Source organism: Gilbertella persicaria (assembly GCF_025201335.1).
Source record: "Gilbertella persicaria strain CBS 190.32 chromosome Unknown B0P05scaffold_14, whole genome shotgun sequence".
Taxonomy (NCBI): Eukaryota; Fungi; Mucoromycota; class Mucoromycetes; order Mucorales; family Choanephoraceae; genus Gilbertella; species Gilbertella persicaria.
In genome coordinates, this window is record NW_026251975.1 from 45515 (window position 1) to 66144 (window position 20630).

The window sequence follows — 20630 nt, forward strand, 5'->3', positions numbered from 1 at the left end:
CCATGAGAAATACTCTAGACTAGAACAAACGATAATCAACCGACGAAAAAAAAAAAAAATCTTGCTTTCAGACAGAGAAACAAGCTTAATCAAAAATCAGAAATAAAACTTTTTGTTTACTCTATATCGTCCATTTGAAGTGTTTTTAATTTGAGATGTATTCCAATTTAGGATTCTTTGTTGGGACGTATCTCTTCTAAGAATCTCTAACTAGAAAATATCTACTCCATCAAAATGTTTCAATTGTATTTCATAATGTAAACGGTTTATTCATAAAAGGGAAGATTATTTGTCTGATTCGTTTTAAGGAATATCATTTATTTCAACTGTGTACACTCGGCATATTTTTCGACATAAAAAAAAGGGAGAAAAGGGTATATTATTATTATGTAATAAAAAGAATCTAATGAATTCTACTGGGGCGATGATTGACTCCATAGTGATAAGGTGAAGCTGTACAATGCATAGTCATGTAGTAATAGGGCGATCTGATATCTATATGAGATTCATGGTGTATAGAGGAAGAAGAAGAAGAGACCCCTGATTGAGAGGAAGATTCTAAGGAGGGCAAGCGGGAAAGATCAACATGTTTTTGACGCATTCTCTTGTCTCGTTGGTTCATCAAGTCTTTTGCTTCTTGATTATAATCTCTATTAGGATCAATAGGCTCAGGTTCTTCAGTGAGGTACCCTAGCTCTTCAAAAAAGAGTTGATAAAAGGAATGTATATGGTTATCTTTGTCAATAATAGACTCCTCTGGTGTAAGAGAGACAATATGAGATAGGTTCTCCTGGCATTCTGAATCATCAATCCATTTACAGGCTTCTTGCTCGTCTTCATATGCCAATGGAGAGTCTTCTGGCGTTAATGAAAAGAAAACGAGTTGAGAAAAAGACATTTAAAAAAAAAGAAAGAAGGAGACAAAGGAGTGAGGGATGATAAAGAGGTACATGTAGATCTTCTTAAATACATGAATTCAACGGAAATTCAAGGAACCAAAAATGCAAAGAAAAGCCAATAATTGATTGTGAGCAATCCGATACAGCCAATAAGATATCTCAACGGAATCTTATCAACAACCTGTGTGAGAGTAAGATAGTAAAAATATAGACATGATTTCCCAAGGTTATTGGGATACACTTTGAATTTATTTTGGGATATTTCTTTTCTTTTTATGCAAGTATTTTGTCCATGTATAGCTTCGTCAAGTATTGCAAAGTCTAAACTTTAAATTCCAACTGTTGGACATCAAGTCTGTAGAAGATATAAGCTTAGAGTAAAGCAGTTTTTGTCTATTTCAATTTAATTATTTTGGCGCTAACATGTCAAGAGGATAGCTACTGTAAACATGTTAGCAAGATTTGACTTAGGTTGATTCTTTCCACTTTATTCTACAATGTTCTTATTACAGTGTGTTCTTTTACCTTCAATTCACACACATAGGATAAATTGCAGCCATAAACAACGGAGTGTTCCTAAAAGAAGAGAGAGAGAGAGAGAGAGAAGCAATTGTTTTTAAGGCTTGGTGTTGTACAATATCGAATCAATCATGGTTTAAAGAGAAGCCAAACATCCTCAGCACACATTTGACTATTAATTGAATTAATACCGCAAATCCGAACATAAAAGCTATTTTCTTTTTCTCTCTCTTTTTTTTTTCTCTATGTCGCGTATTACTTTCTATGACCTTGAACTTTTGGCCAAACCAGGCTTGGTATGGTCACCTAATACTTGTAAGACACGCTTTGCTTTAAACGTCAAGGTAAACAAAAAAGAAAAAGAAAAACGCGCATTTTATCTTATATATTGTTAGGGTATTCCCTATGATACAAAATGGGTTGACTTTGGTAGCATGAAGACAATTATTCCCTCCCTTACGTAAGGTTGTTTGTAAACAAATATATGTTTCTAAATCATTTCTAACAGTAAACAAGATAAAAGACCTACTGTGCCTATTATTATTGACTCAAAAAATGAGCAAGTCATTGACGATTCATTGAATATTGCACACTATCTCGAGAAAGAGTTTCCTGAAAACAGTCTTTTTCATGGCAACATTGGTATTCATCGATTCTTCCAAAAATACTCGGAGCAAAACCTTTTTTTCCTATTTTTAAGCTGGCCATCCTCAAGATTCATAAATCAGTAGGTCCTCAAGAACTCCAAGACTGGTTTAAAGAAGACCGTGAAGCTAAATATGGTGTTTCTTTGGAACAAGTAGCAGGTGACCGAGAAGCAAATATCGCTTCATTAAAGCAAGGATTGACTTCCATTGTTCAACTCTTGAAAGAATTCCCATTTATTACGGGTGATCAAGGTAAAATTAGGCAGCATGGATTATTTGCTCATTTTCTTTAGTTGGTTGGGCTGATGTTGTCTTTATGTCCCATCTTGTCTTTTTAGAGGCTCTTGAGCCTGAGTTATTTGAGTCTGCTGTATTGAATGTATTTGGTTCATCAGATGATACGCTCAAATCTTATTGGACACGCACTGAAAAGTATCGTAAAATTATACCTTCCTCAAGTCTTTAATAAAGTTTTTCACCTTGCACAGACGCGCTGTTTTAAAAAAAAAAGAGAGAGGGAAAGGGGGAGGGGGGCAATATTAACACGTCTTCTTTTTTTTTCCTCTTCTTTTTTCATCAACCATGGACTTTAGCGTTCTTTCTCGATATGATGATATGCTTGCAAGCTATTTTGTGGATAGTTTGTATCTATGGTTCAACACGCTGCGAATGAATAGTGATTTTGTTGGAACCGCTGTTGATGAACAAAAAGTGATTGATGTTATACATAATCATCTGTTCAAAAGCACGATGGGTGATGGCTTACGGCGAGCTGCTGCTGCTTTTTTAGAGTAATTCAAAGTAAAAGAAAAAGAATTAGAAAGAGAGAGAGAGAGAAAGCGATGACCGTCTTAGATCTGACAGGCTAATCATTCTATTACAGGTTCCCTTACTTTAAAGATTTTATATCTGATTTACCCAAGAAACAGGCACTTGAGTTCTCTCAACATATGAAACGTTATTTGGCCATGTAATTGTCAAGTTTGTTCTGATTATATGTGTTGATAGGGGTTTTTTTTTATGAATAGGTATATGCCAAATGCAGGGTTTGAAGTGAGTTCGACCAAGCGATATACAGGCCAAATGGAGGCATGTATTGTAGCAACAAAGGATTGGAAAGCAGGGGAACAAGTAAAATACTGCCTTGGATCTATAGCCGAACTTACAGAAGAAGACGATGCAAAACTAAAGCGTGAAGGACGTGATTTTAGTGTGATGGTATCTCAACGAAAGAAATGTTCTTGTCTTTTTCTTGGGCCTGCTCGTTTTATGAATCACGATTGTGATGCCAATTGTTCAGTACGCGTCTTCTTTTTTGTTTGTTTGTGTTATTTACTTATTTGTTGATAGTTTATCTTGATTGGACAGAATGCTATTACATTCAGAATTGAGCGTGATATTGCCTGTGGAGAGGAAATGACAGTGTTTTATGCTGAGCATTATTTTGGTGAAGACAATTGTGAATGTCGTTGTTCTTCTTGTGAAAGGTAAGCCATGCATTCCTGGTTTCTTGTATTGAATATATGTGGTGTAGGCTTCAACAGGGTAGTTTTTCAGTTCAAATAAGTGATGAAGAAGAACAAGAAGCTTCTTCTGGCACCTCAACCTCGTTAGAAGAGGATTCTAGTGCACGAAGAAGTGGACGGAAAAGAAAACAAGTGAATTATAAAGGTATTTTGAGTGCGTTATTGAATAACCAATGTTTAATTTTATGTCTAGATTATTTTATAGCCACAGCTAACAAAAAATCTAAACAGTTCAGTCCAGAAGATGACAAGCAAGTCTTGACAGACAATCCTTCAAATCCACCAGAAGCACAAGATATCTTTGATTTTGCTTTTTTTGATAGTGATCGCTCAAAAGAAATGAACCTATGGTTTATCTGTCATGATCAAGCCAAGTCACAATTACCAAGGGACAAATTGTTTGACACTTGTTGGTCAAAAGGAGAATACGATGCCATGGATCAGTTTTATGCTTGGATTGATGATCAGTCAGACATATCTGATACTGAAGATGCAAGGTCACACATCAGCCATGTCCAGACTGCTCACTGCTGTAAAAATGCAAGTGACTTTGATACTATCAAGACATCAGAAGGCCATCTTTTCTGTGCAAGATGTTATCGTCATTATAAAATATTTGGTCATGAATGGCCATTGCGAAGAGAGAAGCGAATACATCCCAAGACTAAACAGAGCTTAAAACTCGCAGCTCAATTGTGTGCTTCTCCACCACCTTCACCATCACCACTACCATTAACACCAGTCTCTTTATCCAGCAATCCACCTAAACCTGTTCGTCGTAAAAGAACATTACAAAAGAAAAAAGACAAAAAGCCAGAAAAAGAAGTACCATCTGAACCACGTTTTGTTCACGTCTGGACGTCGTTGCCATCTACTTTTACTCATATTCAAGCATCAGCGCCTGTTGAACACCAAATAGAAGAAACGCTATTAGCTGTAGATAGAAGCCATGACAAGCCATTGCTCAAACCACACCAGCGTCTTGATGCTGAAATACGGTCGAAAAAGGAACACCTTCGAGAGTTGATAGAGAGACGTGGTCTATTACAAGAACTGATACAGAAATACAAGCAACTTTGTCAGAATCCATCTGAACTTGAGTCTGCGGCAGACAAAAACATCGTTCCCAAATGTAACCAATCTAGTACGACAATAACAAACATATTACCAAAGAAGTCTATTTCAGAAACTAAAGCTTATTCACCACCCTCAACTTGCATTGAAAAACCCGTCGTTTCTGATACACCTGTGATACCCAACCCAACTACAGAAAAGAAGACAGAAATGACGAGTACGGAACAGGACCCTATTGCCGCAGCTGTCAGAAAAATGCACCAAAATTATTCAAAAGAGCCCATCAAACCATCTTCACCGCCTAAATCACTTGGTGTATTTGCAGATGATCCACTTGTAAGAATGCAAACATATAGTTCTGTGGAGACATCGAATGACAATGACAACGATGAGAATGACCCAGTCATAAAAGCGTTGCACAGAAAGAGTCAACAATACAAGGAGCAAGGGAGGAAGGCAACACAAAAAGAGACTCGTAGCACAAGATCAAATGAACCCACTAAGCCTAAAGAGATGGACACTGTTCATTGTCAAGTCGCTGCTCAAGATCACAAAGTGTTACCTATGAAACCAGTAGAACACAAAAAACCTGCTAGTAAACGAAGAACAAGCTATAGTGCCAGCACTACTACGCGACGCCTTTCATCTGGTAAAACTGCTATCCCTATCCCAGTACCTACACCTAATCGCTAAAGAAAATTAAAAAAAAAAAAAGACATGTCATTCCCAGATCTAATTTCCGTTTATAATCTTATTTTTTTATTTCTTTAAAACGGCCCATTTCTTGACCGAGTTATTCACATAGTTTTTAATTGTACAATGTTTCTGAACAGCAGTAACTCTGTCAGGAATCACGTTTGTCAATTTCTCATAAGCACTGAATTGCAAGACGAAAAAATCAATTTGACAACCACCGTAACTCCAGCTTTGATCATCTACACGAACACAGCCATTGTGCACTTTGCCGTCGGGTAATTTGAGACCATCTAGTTCCTTGATATAGAGTTTGGTACCCCTCTTGATATCATTGGCTGCCACGCTAACCCAAGGTGTCAATTTGTCACTATTCGAACCAAGACCATAAGGGGTCTTTTTACGATTGAGCTTCATAAAACTATTATTACCGCTATCCAAGTTGACCATGACACCTGATTTTAAAAGACCAGTGCCTTCCATTTGGAATTTTTCATATGTGTTCTTTGAGACCTTCGCAATGAGTTTACCATTGCTTGTCTTGAGGGACTTGTTTCTACTGCCATTGAGAGTGATTCTCTTGCCATTGTTGGTCATGTCTTTGTCTCCTTCTTTAGGAATCCAATATTGAGTAATTCGTACTTTTTTGTAACAGGATTTGAGACCACGCTTTTCAAGGGGAGCAGCGATTGTGGTCATGAATGATGTACAGAGGATCAATAAAATGGTGTAAATGTTGGAATACTTCATTGGAAATAAATTGAGGGAAGGGGGGGGGGGTAAAGAATAGCCTGCTATTGAAAGGGGGAATAATATACAATAGGGAACGAGTGCGATCAACGCTTGTTTTTCTTTTTGTTGTTTTTTTAATTGTAGAAAAATAGCTTGTTTATATATAATTTTCTTGCCCCGAAGAATAATTAGATGTTGTACAACATTCAACTAATAATTGTATAGAATTCGATTCTAATTAAGAGAAAAAGGAAATAATTAGCTGTGTATAAAAAGATCGATAATAAGATGCTACGTAGGACAAGCGCAGCGCCTCTCCTTTGTTTAGTATTTCATTTAGAAATGATTCGTAAGACGAGCCACATGCATTAAGAGTTCCCTTTCAATTTTGCACTATTTCCTGGCAGATTTTTAAAAAATCACGGGCACACCTTTTTCTTCTTTTCTGTTTTTGGTGCTATTTATTTAGAAAATTTAGTTTAATTCTGGATAATGAGTTGAGACAGAATCAAAGATAAATTGCATCTGAGACAATCAAAGGAGAGAATCAACATGTCGTGGCTAGCATAAAAAGGGAAATACTGATCGTAATGGATGGACAGATTGTATGTCAGAACAGAAAAGCCTGTTTGTAGCTGTTTCAATGCCAAAGGGTGGTTCCTTAATCACAAGAATCTTGACTCCGTTCAAAGACGATGAAGTTGTGCCTATCTAAGTAATAATCATTCAGAAATCGTTAGCTCGGCAATTAGCGTTGAAAAATTTCTGTTAAATATAGAGATTCTGTCAATCGACAATGATGTACAAGCCATTTATGATCCTTGTTTCTATAGTAAATGCACTAATATTTTTATGGTTTCTTAGTTTCTCTTTAGTCTTTACATAGACTTTGCCAAGTTGTCAACCCAAGCTCTCTTTGGTTTTGAGTGTTTTTGATCGTATGAAAGTATCATCATGCATACACACAAAATGATTGTATGTCTGGGGTTTAAAATAGAACAACTTCAATTTTCCATCTCACCGCATCAAAATCAAGAATACTTTATAATAACTCATTGTTGAGCACCTCTTTTTTGTAGCCCTATAGCGCTACAAAATACGTGCGGCAAATAAAATCATTTAAAAAAAAATCAAACTTTTGCTGAGAACTGCATGAAGATGCTGTTATTTGACGTTGGTGCATTAAAAAAAGCTGTATATATTTAATTTCTAAGTATAATGATGTAAAGAAAATGGCAGGTTTGCTGGCAAAGTTTCGAGCAAATAAGTGGAAACATTTTTAAAGTTTTTCGCTCATATCGTACCATTTTTATAGTACAATCAGCAAGTAGACACATTGACTCAAAACTAGTGCCCTTGGCGCACATTTTGAGTATTTGAGCTTGTCTATATCTTTACTTTTGGTCCTGTAACAACAAAAAGTTGAACAGAAATTCTCAAATGAGCAATTTTCATGAATAGTACCCTTTGGTCAAAAGACAACTTATGTGCTAGCAAACATTGTTCATAAGTGTTGAGAGTATGTATTCGTGTATCAATAGGCTTTTTACTCATTTTGTTGAAAGAGAAGGTACATTTATTTCAATAGGTACAATATAATGAAATCAATGACATCTTGCGGCTAAAACGGACTAATTCATGCTTCACAGAAAATATAATAAATTATTATGAATTGTAATTAACTGATGAATAAACTTTACTTGATAAAATACTTACAGCTACAGTCCTGTTTACATTCATATCCACACAAACATGGGCATTTTATAAAGTGGACTGAATGTTTCCCTCCAGAAAAAAAAAGAGAGAAAAGCAGAGAGGTTTATTTAAAGAAACTTGGTCTAAATTGAGTGAATTACAGGTTTATACATTAAATAACAATGAAAATATGGTCTCAGTTTTTTTTTCTTCATTGATTAATGAAAGAAACCCCATTTGATTTTCTGTGGTTTGGTATGTTACTTGATTTTAGAATTTAGAATATTGATCAGATATTCAACAGAAAACTTACCTTCATGGAATAAAAACAACACCTTGGTCTATTTAATTCGTCTTAAAAGTACAAGATGTCTTTTCCCCTTCTCTCAACCAGAGATAGTGAATTTTATTAAGGATAGAAATGCTGTAAATGTGTACAAATAAAAATGAGGCTCTTTTTTTTTTATGCCAAATCTGCTGTTGCTTCTTGCTGCTTTAATTTCTTTTCGTACTCTTCACGAGCACGGTCTTGCCATCTATGTTGTTCAGCAATTTGATGAATCTTAAAACCAAATATACGAGGCTCATATCGTTCAGTAGATTTAGTAGGCAGATAGTTGGGATGAGCTTGGAATAACATATGAGGGAAAGATGTACCAAAATAAGCACCATCAATAGATGCATGGCGAGAAGACTTGGGATTGTAAATATCCTCACAGCGAGGACAGTATAGCTTTACAGTCTTAGTCACAGGAATATCAGACAAACCTAAAGGTAAAAGTGGTTGAAGATTACAAAGCACACGGGGACATCTACCAAATTCAGCCTTTTTATACTTGTCAAGCTACATGGAATATGAGCCCATCAATGTCATGTTCTGTCTACCTTACCATCTTTGCTATACCGCGAGTGGTGATCACAAAGCGAGCATGAATCAAACCATACAAATGACGAGCTGCTCTTTCAATTTGATCCCTAGCCTTTTCATCATATCTTTCTTCATCTAAACAAAAAAAAAAAAAAAAAAAAAAAAAACTGTGTCAATCATGTTGTGCTTGGTATTGTTTCATACCTAAATTATCAGTAATCATATCCAGTGCTTCTGCATAATATTGTTGTACTTCAACATTGAGTCCTGTCAAATTGAAACGATCCAAGATATACTCTTCATCAATCTCACAATAATACTCGTTTCCTTTTGTACTCAAGAACCAGTCGATCCAATACTTTGCGTAATCACTCTCAGATCCACTGCTCATATCATCCACTAATCAGTAGTTTAGTTACACTTTTTCTTCTTCTTCTTGTTCTTCTTCTTACTTTTTAGTTTCTTTGTTGAAGACTCTGCCAAGTCTTGAAGTAGTTCGTTTTCTCTATTTAAAAAGAAAAGAAATAAGAAAAAAAAATTTCGAACCAAATAAAAAGTCAGACAAGAGGGTTACTTGAACAAAAAAAAAATAGTTTTGTTCTTTTTTTTTTACCTTTTCAGTTTTAAATAAAATGGCCACTAAAAATGAATAAGCGTCCAACAAAAGAAGAAGAAGAAAAAAAAGAAGTTTCTTTTACAAAGTAAGAAAAGAAATATAAAAAAAAATAACAACTAGTAAGCCACATTAAAAAAAAAAAAGAGTACTGCTAAAATTCGCTTTTAGATGACCGAAGAAGTAAAAGAAGAAGCGTGCGCGGACTTTATCAGGGAGGATGCATGAATGGTTTTATTTTGGTTGATGGTCAGCATCGTCATCTTCTTGATTATCACTGTATCTTGTAATGCCTAGTGCATTCTGATTATCGATAATTTCAGCATCCTCTTCTGCATCACTGTAATGACTTAATAAGCCTTCTTCTTCTGTTCCTAAATCAAAGGGACCTCTTCTTCTTTCCACTAAAGGGAAACTAAATCGATTGGGTATCAGCCTATTTGCTCTCTGAAGACAGAAACACATGCCAATACCCAACATAATCAAGATAACATACTACAAGCCTAGTGTGTTATTCTAACTGAATTTCTTATGGACTCATACTCACAAGAAAGATAGTAGCTGGCCAGTCAAAGTCATCAGGAGGAGATCGTTTTAACAAAGTGTCTTAATAACAGGTTACTCTCTCTTTTCTGACTTTATGGTTTAGCATTACCTGACATAAGTGATGTTAAAAAGAAGAAGAAGAAAAAAAATAATAGAAACGGTGAAACAAAGCTATGAAATCACTTTTTATTATTATTATTATTATTATTGTTATTACTATTATTCAGTAGCATCTACAATAACCCATTCATGATCATAGTATACCTTTCGTTTGTAGATATCCTCTGCATGGTATAGCAATTCAAATTGTCCTCGAGACAGGAAATAGAGTGGAAATGAATAAGATGCAAATCCATGGATAGCAGGAATCTAAAGCAGCCACATGAGACACACAGATTTATAGAATAAGTACTTTACTTCTGGCAAGACAACTTGCTTTAATCCCTCTATAAACAACTTGTCTGAAAGATCATATTCTTTGACACCATCATTGTAGCTTTGAACAGGCTGAAGTCTAAGTATCAGTTTGATTGGATAGGCTATTGAAAAGAAGATAAGAATATGAAAAAAGCCTTATAGACTTACAAAATCGATTTTTAACAGAAATGGTCAGGATCACATAGTCATTGCAAAGACAACTGAATCTTCGATGGCTTAACTTCTCAACACTTTTGCCTTTCATGTCTATTGAAAATGCTACATCTTCCTTTTTGAGTATGCCTAGTTGTGTAGATGACATACGCAAAGAAGGACGAAGATTGAGTCTACCAGAACGATGAGATACTCTGCATTTCCAACTTGCTTTTATGCTGTCCAACAACTCTTCTCTATACCAAAACATCTGAAGGCGTGCTGCCTGTTGTTCTTTTGAGATGTTAGGGCCTTGAGATACAACAAATTGTTTGTTAGGATCAAAAGAAGGAATGGCTTGATTGCAAATGCTGTTAGGTAAGAACAAACGCTTGATAGGCAGAATGATTCTATTCAACAACAGATGAGATGAGGCAACACTTCCTCATAAGATCTATTGTTTCTTACCTGACTGTAGATCCAGCTTGAATGGTTGTCCGAGATAGAATGTGGTCTTTTTCTCGTTTGTCAGCATGATTGATTGTGAATTCAACATCAAAGGGTACAGTCCAGATATTGTGAACATCAACTGTGACCAGACAAAAATCGTTTATTTCTTGATTCTCTAGTTCGATATTTCGAGTGACAAGCAGCACGTCTTCAACAGGTTGTTTTTCTGAAGGAATATTCAAGTCATTGAGAGTTGTTTGACGTATGCGTTTCATGGCTACCTCAATTGCTTCTTTAGAAGCTGGAATACTGTGTCTAAGATGCGCTACATCCCAATTCAAACATTCAAGGTTTTGATATACTGTAATAAGCACATTAAGATACAGTTGTCTTGTATGAAATAAAGCAGTTTCTGGTCTTGAAGTTGAAGATGACTTGGTACGATCAAGATAACCATAATCAATCTGAATGGTTCCTCCTCGACTATGATACGCATTAATACAGACATATCGTAAATACTACATACCAATCTCTTTTGCCATAGACATTGATTTTGATGGTAGTAATTGCGCCTGGTGGTAACCATATCTTTTTTCCAATCAATTCATTGCTTCTTTTTTCAGATGTGCCTTCCCATGAGAATACACTTGTGCCTTTTGTATAAAGTTCAATTTCGTATTGATCTTCAGGAGGAAGTTCTGGATTGATAAAGACAGGACTAGAAGTAGTAGAGTCTACAAATGACAAAGTAACAAAGTCAACAGGAACAAGGCCAATATTTTCTAAATCTATGGTCATCTGTATACTAGAAAAAAAAAGATAAGTAAAGAATATGTATGGTAGATAGACGTACACTTCTCCTTCATACAACATAACTGCACTATGTAATAAAGATGTCTTTTTAATCTTAAGTAAGGGTTGATCCTCAATAACATTGACTGTGTAGAAATGCGCTGGACTACTATCGTTGGTTTTTTCTTCTTTTTTTTAGAAACAAGTTATTTCATGTACATTCTTTTTGTGCCCATTACCTTTATTTTTACTAAAATCAAGGGCATTCAAACCGCTTTATAAAAATCAGTATAAAGATACTTACGAGAAATTGGGTAAATACCTATGCTTTATCTTGATAAAATGTTGATGTTTTGATGATTCTTTGTCTGATGTGTTGACAAGAAACTCTTGCTCTGCAAAACCAATGATTCTAATAAAACAACCGCGTATAACAAGCGCACCTGTTTCCTCTGGTGTGCCCATCAATTGAACATGAATCGTAGCATTAGCAGGTATAGTCAGAGCTGTTGGGATAGCATGAAAAGCAACACCCGATGTACTATGTCTTTCAATAAGTCTCCAATACTTATTCCTCTTTACTTGCCTCAAAACAATGTTTTGTAATTCTAAATCAAATCCAAATGGATTGACTAATGATACCTTGAATTCAGATAACTCATTTTTAACAAGCATAACTTTTTGCTAATAAAAACAAAACAAAAAAAAAAATATTAAAAAAAAAAAAAGGATATGAAAATACACTTACTTCACTTTCTGTCTTTTTTGCGAAAGGATTATATATAAATGGGTCATTCGATGCTTCAGTGTTGCTTGAGTCAATGACTGTATCACTCTTGATTGGTTGAGCATAAACCGCTTTTCGAGAAATAGGCTTTTTTGCTTCGACATGAGAGACAATATTGACACCCCAATAATTGATGGAAGAAGTCTTGATTTTCTTATCTCTAGTTGAGTTCATGACAATGGCTTGAATTGTGGTTGCCAGCTTGATCTGTTCTGCTTTTGGTATGTATTGATACAAGTTTCTTAATAGAATGGTTGTATAGTAAAGTCGAGAACCATGGTCAATCAATGCTTCAGAGACAGAAATACATTGTTTAAGGATCTCTATCTGTAACTCTGGCCAACCCAACTGACACGCTGTATTGGTAGGTTTCAGGGTAGGTTGAGTCTGATCAAAAAGAGTACCTCTGTCTCGTACATGATGTTGGCCAACACCATAGATATCACACATACGTCTCAGGATCTCAAGCACACCTTGATCTGATACTGTGTTATTCTCTTTCAAGTTGGCTCTACGGTATTGTATCAAGAGCGGAAGCATACTCTGAATGCTTTTATGCATAGTATAGGCTGCCTTTCGATGGTAGCCAATAGAAGAATAAACACACGACATGGCATTCGTCAAAGATATCTATACAGACAAGTTGAATAGCTTATTCACCCACTCATTGCCATATACCTGGTCCAACAGCGCAAGATGTTCGAGTTGTATTTCCCATATTTTAGTGACCCATTCACCAATATCTGAGCGAGATACACCACTACCTTGTTTGAATTGACCTTGAGTTAATATTCCATGGTGTAATTGACCTTGTACGATCAAAGTGATGGTCTCATGGTTCCATCCACCGTTTAGATAGGCTGTTGTCAATATACGTGCAATTTTCATACATGCTTCTGCAAAAACCACATCAGGTACAGGAAAACTAGCTGTTAACATGACTCGACTATAATTGTGAATCAGCAGGCCATAATGTTCAGCCAACACATGCAGTGTTGAACGAGGCCCTTTAGCTGTAGTGGGTGTAGGCGGGAATTCAATCGTATCATCCACAACAGAATCACTCTGATAAGAGCCCATAGGTGTTCTGGAAACAATATGATCCATTTGCAAATACTCAAGTAAGACAGTAGCGCATAACCAACCTTCCATGGCACTGGCAAGCCATAGATAATCCGACGTCATCTTGGTCATCTCCATGGCATGCTCATAACTAGACTAAAAAAGTAAGTAGGTTTATTCATTGACTCTTGTTTTACGTTTACAAGTTGACAGCATCAGGCAATCGCCCTGCCAATAAGTAAAAGTCACCCAGCAGTTTTTTGATTCGACCACTGGTCCTTTTTTTTGTCCTACTGGTCTCTCCTGTGGTCTCAGATACGCGTGGTGATTGCAGAGGAAAAGAGGACCTTTTTGAGATAGAGGTATTTTGAGCGGATAGTGTTAAGGGTGGTTGAGAAAATCGAGGGTGTTCTCTCTGCTGAACTGGAATGTGACTAAGTCTCAGAGGTAAAGGAGACTCCAACATGGTTGTATTCTGAATGCGATGAGCCAATGTTCCAAACAATTCAAGTATGTCACTTGCAAAATCACACATCATAGTGCTCATATAAAAAGACATGTTGCCAACATTAGGAATCATGATTAAACCTTTTGTGTTGTCTTCTTGACTTTCTGAGGGATCAAAGCCAAAGCATCTTGTCACTACGCCTGCTGGATACTATTTCACTATAAAGAAGGTATTCTGCCTGATTCACTTACCATATCTAAATCCTTTTCAAATTGCTTATAGCCTTCATAAAGACCTTTTGTTTTCCATTCTTGACAATCCATGATGCCAATAATACCAAAAGCACGTCTATGTGGCTGAAATTCTTCCAGCTCTTGATGCTCACGAGTATAATGAGTCAAGAATTCAAAATGCATTTGACCTTCTTGAAAAACCTGGCTACTGAACATGGCTTTTTTTTTTTGATTTTGGTTACACATACATTATGCAGCAAATTTTAGCTTACCGCTGGCACCTTTTTTCAAGTCAGGCGTAACATCGCCCAGACGAACAAGACAAAAGGTTTTTAAGAGTTCAACATGTTTATCAAATGTTGATTTTTTTATAGGAGAGACTGGAATGAGTAAGACGCGTACTTTACAACTTGAACAGATATTTATATTTAAATCCATGAAGAAAGAGAATATTTCTAAAAAAAAAAACAAGAATACGATAGGAATGGTATACGTAGGCAGTAAAAATTGGAATTGTGTGACGTTACGCTTGTTTCCTTGCGCAATCATCTTTTGAGGCACGTGTTTTGATCTTTGTCGATTTGATTTTCTGCATAAAAATCCACAAATTGCGAACATGTGGCACTGTGTGGGAGAAGATTGGATTTTGCATGAGTGTAAATCAATCTCAATGACTGGTTCTTCTTTTTACTTCATAAGGAAATTCGTGTTGCTTCATAGCCAATCCTTTATGCTACGCTTAAATGCAAGTGATTGATTGGAAGGGAAACAATCCTATATAAAGCGATCTCTGTTTTTCTTTTTTTTCTCTCTTCTCATTTTCTATATACTCTTTATCTTACAATGACTACAAGCTTAGGTTCTCCTCCATTGCTGCCAAAAGAAGCGCTTGAACTCCCCTCTCTTTCTGCTACAGATGCTCCTGCTGACAAAAAAATACAGACAACTCCACCCAAGACGCCTCCTAGTGAGATTGCTAATCCATTGGCAAGTGATCATAAAGGACAAACGCGCCTTGTTTCTCAAGGTGAATTTGAACCAGAACAACACTTTTATCCCCGTGTCTTGAATGCTCAAATTCATCCCCTTATTCAAAGTTTCTTTACGTTGGGAAACGAACGTATCATTGCTCGTTACACACACTTGAACCCTCAAGTAAAAGTGGAAGACTTGAAGGAAATCTTATCTTATTCTCCTAAACATTTTCAATGGGCAGGTAAATACCCTTTATAGAAAACAAGATAGGGCTTCATTTCTTACTTTTTTTTTTTATGTCTAGGTTCTGATTTATTTAATGTTACCACTGCCTCTGGCCATCGTCAAATGATTGTGATCGAAACAAACTCTTGTCCCTCTGGTCAAAAATCCATGCCTCTCTTATCAGAAACAGATGAACACAATGAACAAGGCGGTTATCGCAACGTGATTGAGTCTGCTTTTCAAGACCAATTGTCCAAGGCAGACCCTTCTTTAGGTGGTTTGGCTGTCATTTGCGATAAGAACATGATGGAATCTAGTGGTTATGCTGCTGTATTGGCTGATGTTGCTAAAGAACATGTCTGGTTGGCTGAATGGCATGCTGACGACCCTGACCCAGGAGTCAAATGGGTTGATCGCGTCTTGTACATTCGTGATAAAGATCAAGGTAAATATCTTTGTGTATGCGAATAATTAAAAAAAAAAATTTTTTTTCAATAGTATGGCATCCTATTCGTGCATGTTTTCGTTATCTTACACAAAAGCCTTGGAATCGATTCCCTTTAAAGACAAAGACCATTGTCATGAACCAAATCATTAGCTGTCTGGCTGGTGGTCGTAACAAGATGATGGCAGCAAGGGCCTATGATTTCTATAACAAGGACATTGTTGGTACTGGTTTAAGTATCAAGACGCCTGAGACAATCAACAACGTCACACGAGGAGAAATACCGTTATGGATAAGCTCAATGGGAGGACATGCAGTATTAAAGGTCCCTTACAGCAATGCAGGACAAGGGGTTTATACCATCACCAATCAAACAGAACTAAATGACTTTATGAATCAAGACCATCATTATGACAAGGTAAGCAAGATATAAATAAAAAGGGTTAGTGTCTAATTACAGAATTCAAGTTCATTGTTCAATCCCTTGTTGGAAATGCTTCTTGGTCAAGTGTGACCACGGCTGGCAAATTCTACCATGTTGGTACTATTCCAAATAAGAAAAGCAACACATACGTGAGTGATCTTCGTATGATGGTGACAGGTAAAGAAAAAAAAATTATAAAGCCTCATAAGACTGATTTCATTTAAGGTAGTGCAAACGGCTTCCGCCCTATCTGTATTTATGGCCGTAAAGCAAGGCTTCCTTTGGCTGGAGAATTACCTCCTGATGCTAATACATGGGACATGCTTGGTACAAACTTATCTGTTAAGCTACCTGATGGAGGTTGGACAACAGATACTTCTCGACTGATCCTCATGGACCGCAAGGACTTTAATCAACTTGGTTTGGGTATTGACGATCTTATTGATGCTTACATTCAAACAGTCTTGGCTGTGATTGCTATTGATCGTATGGCAGTAAGATTGATGGCAAATGGTGAATTTGATTACAGCCTATTTGAAAGTCTCAACCCTGATAATGCTTTAATGAATGAAATAAGGCAAGCAAATGAAGACTTCTAATTCTATACATACATCCCTTACATACACACATACATATGCACATACATACATACATACATACAAAAAAACATATTTATACTATATACACACATGTAGATTAATGTTGTGCTCTCTCTTTATATTTTGTAAAGAAATATATATAATTATTCGAAATAGCTTCAGACTACTAAAGAGAAAAGGAGAGTTGCATAATATCATACTGTTTAGAATTGAAAGGGGGAAATTTGCATTGATTGTGTACATGAGTTTCTTTATTTCAATTCATTATTATACAATTAAAGATCTCGATTGAGGTTCTAACATCCCATCTAATAAACAAATATTCTCTTCTATGGGACAAGAGCATGGACTAAAATATGCAATAATCAACACAAAATACATTGTTTTCCTCATGATACACATAAAACCTCAGGTACACGATAAACAAGGCAAGATTTATTTATGGAAAAAAAAAGGAACAAAAAAAAAAAGACCAGGCTGGTTCCATTGTATAGCCTATAGGATTCAACACGTCTTGGCCAGGTTTAGTAATCCGATTGTTATTCGTACGTCTTTTTGTTTGACTCTAAATAGATAGACTAACTTGATCTTATGGCTTTTGCTTTAGGGTATGATATAAATAGTTTGCTATGCATAGGCTTGACCTGATAGCCTGTGTATAGCTAATATCTTTTTTCTCAAACATATCAACTGTTATTTTTATATTGTGACAAACGGCCAAGTTCTTTCTTATCTAGCATGATCTGGTTTCTTTCTTTCTTTTTTTTTTAACAGTGTCATCTTGGCTATGTTGAAATATATTGAATTTCGCCTTCAACTTTGACTTTGCGTTTGTTTTGCCTGTCAAAATGATTGAAGACAAGAGTAAGGATTGAAATAGTCATTTTTATTCAGTCCATGTTATAGTGCAACTGCTCTGTTAAAGATTAGGTCAGACCAATTTACGGGAGGTACTGCGAAATACGCATTTTTGATATCTTGTGTGATGGATGGAAAAAAGAAATTCATTTGTCTAAGCCCATGACAGCTCGTTTCTTTGACTATTGACTGACAGTTTGAACGATCATATAATGGGACTGATACTATAGCTAAGGTGATTCGAGTCTTGCTGAAAGCACTATTCTGGCGTATCTTTCCCACTAAACAGTTCATTTCTTCTCTCAGCAATTTACTTTCTCATGCATAGAGAAACGAAGGCCATCAATAACAAGGTTATTATTTATTATTTATAGAGATAGACACAACAGCTAAATAATGCTACTTCCTAAGACATCATCTAATCCTTAACTTTTCCTTATGGCTGATTTTCTGTTTCCATGATGACGATGACGTTTCATGTTTTGTCCGGCTGGATTGGCCTGACCAAATGTCTCTAGATTGAGCTTGCTCTCTTCTTTGTGTTTTCCACTACGACTACTAAAAAAAGAAAAAATTAGAAAAAGATGATAATGTTGTAGTTATGACTTTACCCATTTTGATATTCTTTTGATTCACAAGAGATATCATCAAAGAAACTCTTTTTCTATTGACAAAAAGAAAAAAGTTAAATGTTGTTCGTATCTCTGTCATCCTTATATATACCTTGTCATAGAAAAGATCCGTCTCCTGAATAATTTGAGTAGCGTCGCTTTCAGTATCCAATGAACTGCTCTCCTTCAGGCCACGCTTATCAAATTTAGCATTGGCTGAAGCGAAATCAAAGTCAAACTTGGGAATAACAATACCATGGCTATTGCGTCGATGGTTATGATTGTTTCGACGTCCACTATGATGGCGCTGTCCGTTCGAGCTGTTTGATATCATATTGCCATTGGCTTGAGCGGAACGACGTGTATGAGAATGACTTGTGCGTCTTTGATCGCTTTTTCCTTCACTTGTCTTTAATTGTGCCTTGGCAGGTTTCGGTTCTTTGGTTGCTGTGGGCTGTTTGATATCCAGATCCGATACTTGTTTGACTAAAGAATCAACAAGAGCTTCATCTACGTGTTCAATCGTGACTATTTGTTCTTTTTCTTGAATGATAATAGAGTTTTTTTCTGGGGAGAAGGGCTGTTGCTTTTTAGGTGAAGATGGGATTGATTTTTCTTCTTTTTGCAAAGATGTATTGACTATAGACTCTTCCTTATTGTCTAAAGTAGTAGCAGGGACATTGGTTTGAATGGATGTGACTGGAACGTCATTGGGAGTGGATATTTGATAGTTTTCAGGAACAGGCATTGGGAAGTGTGGTTGGCATAAATAGGGCGATTGTTGAACAGGATAGGCTGTGGATTGCCAGTAATTGTTGCCGTAAGGGTAAGCAGACATGTTTCCTCTGTATTGTTGGCTTGGGTAATAAGGCGAAAGATAGGCAGGAGTTGCCTATCGTGTTCCTGTTAGTTTGTGTGGTTAACTTGATATGAATGTATTTACCATACTGGTCGTTGGATCGTGTTGTTGAGCATGGACTTGCTGAGGTTCGGAAGAAGATTGGAAAGAAGGAGGAGCCTCAAACACTTGAAGGTCTTTTATATCTGAACCACGAAACACGACATAATCAAATACATGCTCAGAAGCAGGAATTTCTTCTTTAGGACTCCCCTTACGTCCTTCAGTACCATATGACTTGACTGGATAGAGTTTCTTATGAGCACACGCGTACAATGTTTATTTTTTGAGGATACATTACCATTTTGTAAAGCTACAGTAGACTCAACAGGATTGATGTTGTGAAGGATACCGACATATCGTATATCACTCAAACTAATGAGCTGTGCAATGCAAGTATGAATAAGATAGAGAATTGAACAGACATTTTGTATAACTTACCGAGATTTTTGAACCAATATAGTTCTGGCCGCTCATTAATTATTAAGCACTTGTTTTTTTTTTCACTTACTCTAGTGAAACGAAAGCAATAAAGGTATAAAAGAAAGAGAAAGAAAGGTAGAGGAAAAAAGGCATTGGGGAATACACTTTCATATAACCAGTTTGTGTCATGATGTGACTGTGATAGAATGCACGTTTTTATCGTTTATTCAGGGCGCTCTGGATATGGATTTGGCCATATTTGTCAGTGATATCAGGTTGTCCAATTGACTTACTCAAGTCAACAAGTAACATCAATAAAGCACTGTTTGAGAACATCAAACTTTGTAAATCTTAAAACGATGTCAAGGCTCTATACCGTCTAGAGTTTCGTATCAAAGTCTTTTGTGTTTGGGTGATGAGACAAAAGACCAGCCAATAAGATAATGTCTCTTGGTGGACAAATTCATGCATGATGAACCCAGATAAAAAAAAAAAATCAATAAATGAAATTTATCAATAAGCCTCAGCTGTGCTTCTTTTTTTTACTCAAGAAAAATTATTTCTTCCATCATTCTCTATTTTGCTGACCACAAACCATGTCTCGTACAAAAAAGTATTGAAAATAATAAACAAGAAAGCAAGCTCAAAAGGATATTGCGTAAGTAGCTTTGTAAGCCTCAGTAACTGGTTTGAAACAAGAAAATATCTTTTAATGTCTCAAACGAATAGATTGTTATTGTCTCCATTGTTCCTGAAATGGCTTTTTTTTTCACTCCTAAACCTAGGAAAAGAGCCTTTCTATGCAAAAAAAAAGAAGAAGAAAAGAAAAACCTCTAAAGCTAGATGAGTTCAGAAGGCTTGCGATTCTGTTGAAAGTGTGGGTTATGAGTGGTGTATCAACTTTTTTATCTTGACGAAATACATGTTCTTGGACACTCGTTATTTGGACCCCAGAAAAATTCGAAAGTGATGACGCACAAGTTGAAAATTAAACTCATTTTGCAGCAGGGTAACCAAA

General features: G+C 36.2%; 9 protein-coding genes across 9 annotated transcripts; 3 read left to right on the forward strand and 6 right to left on the reverse strand.

The window, feature by feature from the left end:
- Positions 1 to 247: 247 nt before the first annotated feature.
- On the reverse strand, positions 248 to 1002 carry B0P05DRAFT_536522 (uncharacterized protein). Its single transcript, XM_051577591.1, has one exon. It carries the CDS (start codon positions 896 to 898, stop codon positions 404 to 406), a length of 495 nt encoding a protein of 164 aa, XP_051436017.1. The 5' UTR covers positions 899 to 1002; the 3' UTR covers positions 248 to 403.
- Positions 1003 to 1492: 490 nt separating this feature from the next.
- Positions 1493 to 2558, forward strand: B0P05DRAFT_603229 (uncharacterized protein). The gene is made up of 5 exons (XM_051583289.1): positions 1493 to 1762; positions 1814 to 1878; positions 1927 to 2060; positions 2093 to 2317; positions 2359 to 2558. Exons 1-5 carry the CDS (start codon positions 1664 to 1666, stop codon positions 2529 to 2531), a joined length of 696 nt encoding a protein of 231 aa, XP_051436018.1. The 5' UTR covers positions 1493 to 1663; the 3' UTR covers positions 2532 to 2558.
- Positions 2559 to 3085: 527 nt separating this feature from the next.
- Positions 3086 to 3556, forward strand: B0P05DRAFT_578601 (uncharacterized protein; the record flags this gene model as incomplete). The annotated part of the gene is made up of 2 exons (XM_051581870.1): positions 3086 to 3364; positions 3416 to 3556. 2 exons carry the CDS (start codon positions 3086 to 3088, stop codon positions 3554 to 3556), a joined length of 420 nt encoding a protein of 139 aa, XP_051436019.1.
- A 1846-nt stretch (positions 3557 to 5402) lies between these two features.
- Positions 5403 to 6218, reverse strand: B0P05DRAFT_536530 (uncharacterized protein). The gene has a single exon (XM_051577592.1). The coding sequence runs from the start codon at positions 5953 to 5955 to the stop codon at positions 5425 to 5427; it is 531 nt and encodes a 176-aa protein (XP_051436020.1). The 5' UTR covers positions 5956 to 6218; the 3' UTR covers positions 5403 to 5424.
- A 2030-nt stretch (positions 6219 to 8248) lies between these two features.
- B0P05DRAFT_585960 (casein kinase II, regulatory subunit) lies at positions 8249 to 9044 on the reverse strand (the record flags this gene model as incomplete). The annotated part of the gene is made up of 3 exons (XM_051582479.1): positions 8249 to 8629; positions 8676 to 8788; positions 8858 to 9044. 3 exons carry the CDS (start codon positions 9042 to 9044, stop codon positions 8249 to 8251), a joined length of 681 nt encoding a protein of 226 aa, XP_051436021.1.
- A 35-nt stretch (positions 9045 to 9079) lies between these two features.
- Positions 9080 to 9978, reverse strand: B0P05DRAFT_47530 (uncharacterized protein). Its single transcript, XM_051574829.1, has 4 exons — positions 9922 to 9978; positions 9814 to 9872; positions 9267 to 9761; positions 9080 to 9158 (listed from the first exon to the last, which is right to left on the reverse strand). The coding sequence occupies exons 1-3, from the start codon at positions 9926 to 9928 to the stop codon at positions 9501 to 9503; spliced, it is 327 nt and encodes a 108-aa protein (XP_051436022.1). The 5' UTR covers positions 9929 to 9978; the 3' UTR covers positions 9080 to 9158; positions 9267 to 9500.
- Positions 9979 to 9996: 18 nt separating this feature from the next.
- On the reverse strand, positions 9997 to 14600 carry B0P05DRAFT_536545 (TRAPP II complex). Its single transcript, XM_051577593.1, has 12 exons — positions 14173 to 14600; positions 13677 to 14131; positions 13090 to 13624; positions 12373 to 13041; positions 12211 to 12308; positions 11947 to 12165; positions 11864 to 11898; positions 11686 to 11812; positions 11359 to 11637; positions 10851 to 11315; positions 10398 to 10792; positions 9997 to 10351 (listed from the first exon to the last, which is right to left on the reverse strand). Exons 1-12 carry the CDS (start codon positions 14398 to 14400, stop codon positions 10182 to 10184), a joined length of 3675 nt encoding a protein of 1224 aa, XP_051436023.1. The 5' UTR covers positions 14401 to 14600; the 3' UTR covers positions 9997 to 10181.
- A 292-nt stretch (positions 14601 to 14892) lies between these two features.
- Positions 14893 to 17020, forward strand: B0P05DRAFT_536554 (uncharacterized protein). The gene is made up of 5 exons (XM_051577594.1): positions 14893 to 15370; positions 15434 to 15799; positions 15853 to 16217; positions 16268 to 16400; positions 16449 to 17020. The coding sequence occupies exons 1-5, from the start codon at positions 14998 to 15000 to the stop codon at positions 16820 to 16822; spliced, it is 1611 nt and encodes a 536-aa protein (XP_051436024.1). The 5' UTR covers positions 14893 to 14997; the 3' UTR covers positions 16823 to 17020.
- Positions 17021 to 17609: 589 nt separating this feature from the next.
- B0P05DRAFT_47582 (Scd6-like Sm domain-containing protein) lies at positions 17610 to 19737 on the reverse strand. Its single transcript, XM_051574865.1, has 6 exons — positions 19631 to 19737; positions 19491 to 19572; positions 19235 to 19431; positions 18404 to 19183; positions 18292 to 18344; positions 17610 to 18238 (listed from the first exon to the last, which is right to left on the reverse strand). The coding sequence occupies exons 1-6, from the start codon at positions 19664 to 19666 to the stop codon at positions 18106 to 18108; spliced, it is 1281 nt and encodes a 426-aa protein (XP_051436025.1). The 5' UTR covers positions 19667 to 19737; the 3' UTR covers positions 17610 to 18105.
- Positions 19738 to 20630: the final 893 nt, after the last annotated feature.

Excerpts from the sequence above, each read along its gene's own strand:
- B0P05DRAFT_536554 (XM_051577594.1), top strand. The coding sequence starts at position 14,998 with ATGACTACAAGCTTAGGTTCTCCTCCATTGCTGCCAAAAGAAGCGCTT. Across the intron at positions 15,371-15,433 it reads TAAACATTTTCAATGGGCAG|GTTCTGATTTATTTAATGTT; the intron begins GTAAATACCCTT and ends TTTTATGTCTAG. Across the intron at positions 15,800-15,852 it reads CATTCGTGATAAAGATCAAG|TATGGCATCCTATTCGTGCA; the intron begins GTAAATATCTTT and ends TTTTTTCAATAG.
- B0P05DRAFT_536530 (XM_051577592.1), bottom strand. The coding sequence starts at position 5,955 with ATGACCAACAATGGCAAGAGAATCACTCTCAATGGCAGTAGAAACAAG.
- B0P05DRAFT_47582 (XM_051574865.1), bottom strand. The coding sequence starts at position 19,666 with ATGAGCGGCCAGAACTATATTGGTTCAAAAATCTCG. Across the intron at positions 19,432-19,490 it reads TACTGTAGCTTTACAAAATG|TCAAGTCATATGGTACTGAA; the intron begins GTAATGTATCCT and ends AACTCTATCCAG. Across the intron at positions 18,345-18,403 it reads CGGATCTTTTCTATGACAAG|AAAAAGAGTTTCTTTGATGA; the intron begins GTATATATAAGG and ends TTTTGTCAATAG.
- B0P05DRAFT_536522 (XM_051577591.1), bottom strand. The coding sequence starts at position 898 with ATGTCTTTTTCTCAACTCGTTTTCTTTTCATTAACGCCAGAAGACTCT.
- B0P05DRAFT_603229 (XM_051583289.1), top strand. The coding sequence starts at position 1,664 with ATGTCGCGTATTACTTTCTATGACCTTGAACTTTTGGCCAAACCAGGC. Across the intron at positions 1,879-1,926 it reads ACAATTATTCCCTCCCTTAC|TAAACAAGATAAAAGACCTA; the intron begins GTAAGGTTGTTT and ends CATTTCTAACAG. Across the intron at positions 2,061-2,092 it reads TCTTTTTCATGGCAACATTG|CAAAACCTTTTTTTCCTATT; the intron begins GTATTCATCGAT and ends AAATACTCGGAG.
- B0P05DRAFT_47530 (XM_051574829.1), bottom strand. Across the intron at positions 9,762-9,813 it reads GGCCAGCTACTATCTTTCTT|TATGTTATCTTGATTATGTT; the intron begins GTGAGTATGAGT and ends CTAGGCTTGTAG.
- B0P05DRAFT_536545 (XM_051577593.1), bottom strand. The coding sequence starts at position 14,400 with ATGTGTAACCAAAATCAAAAAAAAAAAGCCATGTTCAGTAGCCAGGTT. Across the intron at positions 11,899-11,946 it reads TTTATCAAGATAAAGCATAG|CGGTTTGAATGCCCTTGATT; the intron begins GTATTTACCCAA and ends ATTTTTATAAAG. Across the intron at positions 11,638-11,685 it reads ATGTTGTATGAAGGAGAAGT|TATACAGATGACCATAGATT; the intron begins GTACGTCTATCT and ends TTTTTTTTCTAG.